At 37.9% G+C, this 2,101-nt stretch overlaps 1 protein-coding gene across 1 annotated transcript; it reads right to left on the bottom strand.

Annotated features, from left to right (window-relative positions):
* Positions 1–450: 450 nt before the first annotated feature.
* Positions 451–1,209, bottom strand: LOC125314375 (glucosamine 6-phosphate N-acetyltransferase-like). The gene has a single exon (XM_048276517.1). It carries the CDS (start codon positions 1,019–1,021, stop codon positions 548–550), a length of 474 nt encoding a protein of 157 aa, XP_048132474.1. The 5' UTR covers positions 1,022–1,209; the 3' UTR covers positions 451–547.
* Between the last annotated feature and the right edge of the window lie 892 nt (positions 1,210–2,101).

Raw genomic sequence — 2,101 nt, forward strand, 5'->3', positions numbered from 1 at the left:
GACCATCCGAATCAAACGTACTTCAGGCAACATCTAGTTCAATGATACCCGAAAGGTGGAAAAGCTGGTCACATTATGCTATAGTATCTCATCACTACTACCACTATTTTAATTCTTCATCCTCACTTTAAATCACTATGCATAATTTCACTTGGGAGATTAGATTTTCACTTAAATCTTTAGAAATAACTGGAAGCCGATAGCTACCCTAATTCACAACTTTTAGATTTTTACCAGTAAACAAGTCATGGTGACGGTTTATGCTAAATTCTACGGACACGACATGTCACTAATAGTTCTATTAATATTTATGATCAACACAAAAGGCAAGGTGGTGTGAACGAACGGATGAAATTAGAAGGGGCACCCAAGTATCCAAATTCACAAGAGAAAATGCAAGTTCTGCTATAGAATTATCAGAACACAGAAATCCGTTGAACTTACTCATCTTGATCGAAACTCCGGGGAGAGATTACTGAGAAAAATGAACTTAAAATGAGGTTAGACACGGATTGCTTCCTTATAACCGAACAAACTGGGTAATTTCTTAGATGAAATACTTAACCATCTGAATTTCTTTTCGCTTGTAGCCACACTTCTCATAGAATGCTTTATTCTCATTGCTGCAGTCAAGAATCACCTTATAGCAACCCACAAACTGGGCATGATCGGTGAGAAAAGAAAGAACCTTCTTCCCTAATTGCATCCCCCTGGAATCACAACCAACGACCACGTCTTCAATATGGCTAACCTTGCGGCAGTTCCTTATAAACTTCTTCTCGATGAACACACTTCCAGTAGTGACTATCTTTCCACGACTAGTATCCTCTATCACACAAATCACATGGTCATCGCCTAGAGAGCTGAGCTCTTGAAACCGCTTTTGGAAATCCTCATCGGAGATAGCATCGCAAACTGTCAGTTGCTGCAGTAGCTCTACAAACCCTTTGCTTTTGTCGGAGATCTCTAGTTTCCAAACTTGAAGATTACATGTTTCATTTAGTGGGACCCCAGTCTGCATTTCCTGAGATGTGGCTTCTGTTTACACCAACTTCATTCACATCGACAAGGAGAGAATTAGAGTTCATAGAGTCAAAGAAAAGAACATGGAACGCATTTAGAAGCTCCAACATGTTATTAAAGGTAAATCACACGTAAGACACATAGCATTTCTCTATCTAAGCAAGCTACCTTGCACAGGCTTGTAGTGGCCAAATCTGTTGAGCTCTAAATCATAAAGCAAAAGATAAATGCAATTCACTTTTCGGCCTTCTTCTATCAAGCTAATATTAATGCAAATGCGATATCGGTTACTTTCTGGTGAGTCTATTCACAAATGATAAAAACAAGAGGAGGAGGAAGAGGAGAAGAGGAGAAAAACTTACTAATGAGGCTAAATTAGTATTTACGTACACAATACAAAGAGGACAAAGAAGCAGTTCTATGGAGTCCTCTGTTTACAGAGTGACAGTCTCGCTTTAAATTACAAACTTAGAAAGCAGAATCGAAGAACCTATCTACAGCCTGGCAACAATTACGGCTGAAAAAGAGAGAACGATGAACAAGTTTCCTTGGTTTTGTCATTTATCAAAACAGCTCATTAAAGCTTCAAATAAAATTCCAACTAAGAAAATTCCATTAGTTGCTTTCTTTGGTGCACAATAGGTATCTGTAATGATGTTTGGTGTTAATACACGAAACCATTCTCAATTGATACATTGGAAAACAACATCTGCAGTGCTTTTTAGTCAAAAACTCACAAACAAATGGAGTAGTTCTTTCTCAAAGCATAAAATATCTCAAAAGATTTTTCTTACTAGGACTTAGTTCATGTCTAGGATATGGCAGATAATCCTATGAAATATACACTCTAGATAAGCCATAGAACACTATCTTGACACGGGCTGCATATTTTGGACACAATGCCGATGATGACCACACAACAATAGGAGCAGCTTTTGCCAACACTCATTAAGTTATTTGCTGGCAGTCGTAAATGCCAATAGAATTCTTACAGGCAAAAGGGAAAAAAGAAGTTCAGAGCGATGTTGAGAAAACATTTACTGCTAATTGTCGCAAATGCTGCTAAAGACATCCAAAA

This window comes from Rhodamnia argentea, chromosome 3 (assembly GCF_020921035.1).
Source record: "Rhodamnia argentea isolate NSW1041297 chromosome 3, ASM2092103v1, whole genome shotgun sequence".
NCBI lineage: Eukaryota > Viridiplantae > Streptophyta > Magnoliopsida > Myrtales > Myrtaceae > Rhodamnia > Rhodamnia argentea.

Excerpts from the sequence above, each read along its gene's own strand:
- LOC125314375 (XM_048276517.1), bottom strand. The coding sequence starts at position 1,021 with ATGCAGACTGGGGTCCCACTAAATGAAACATGTAATCTTCAAGTTTGG.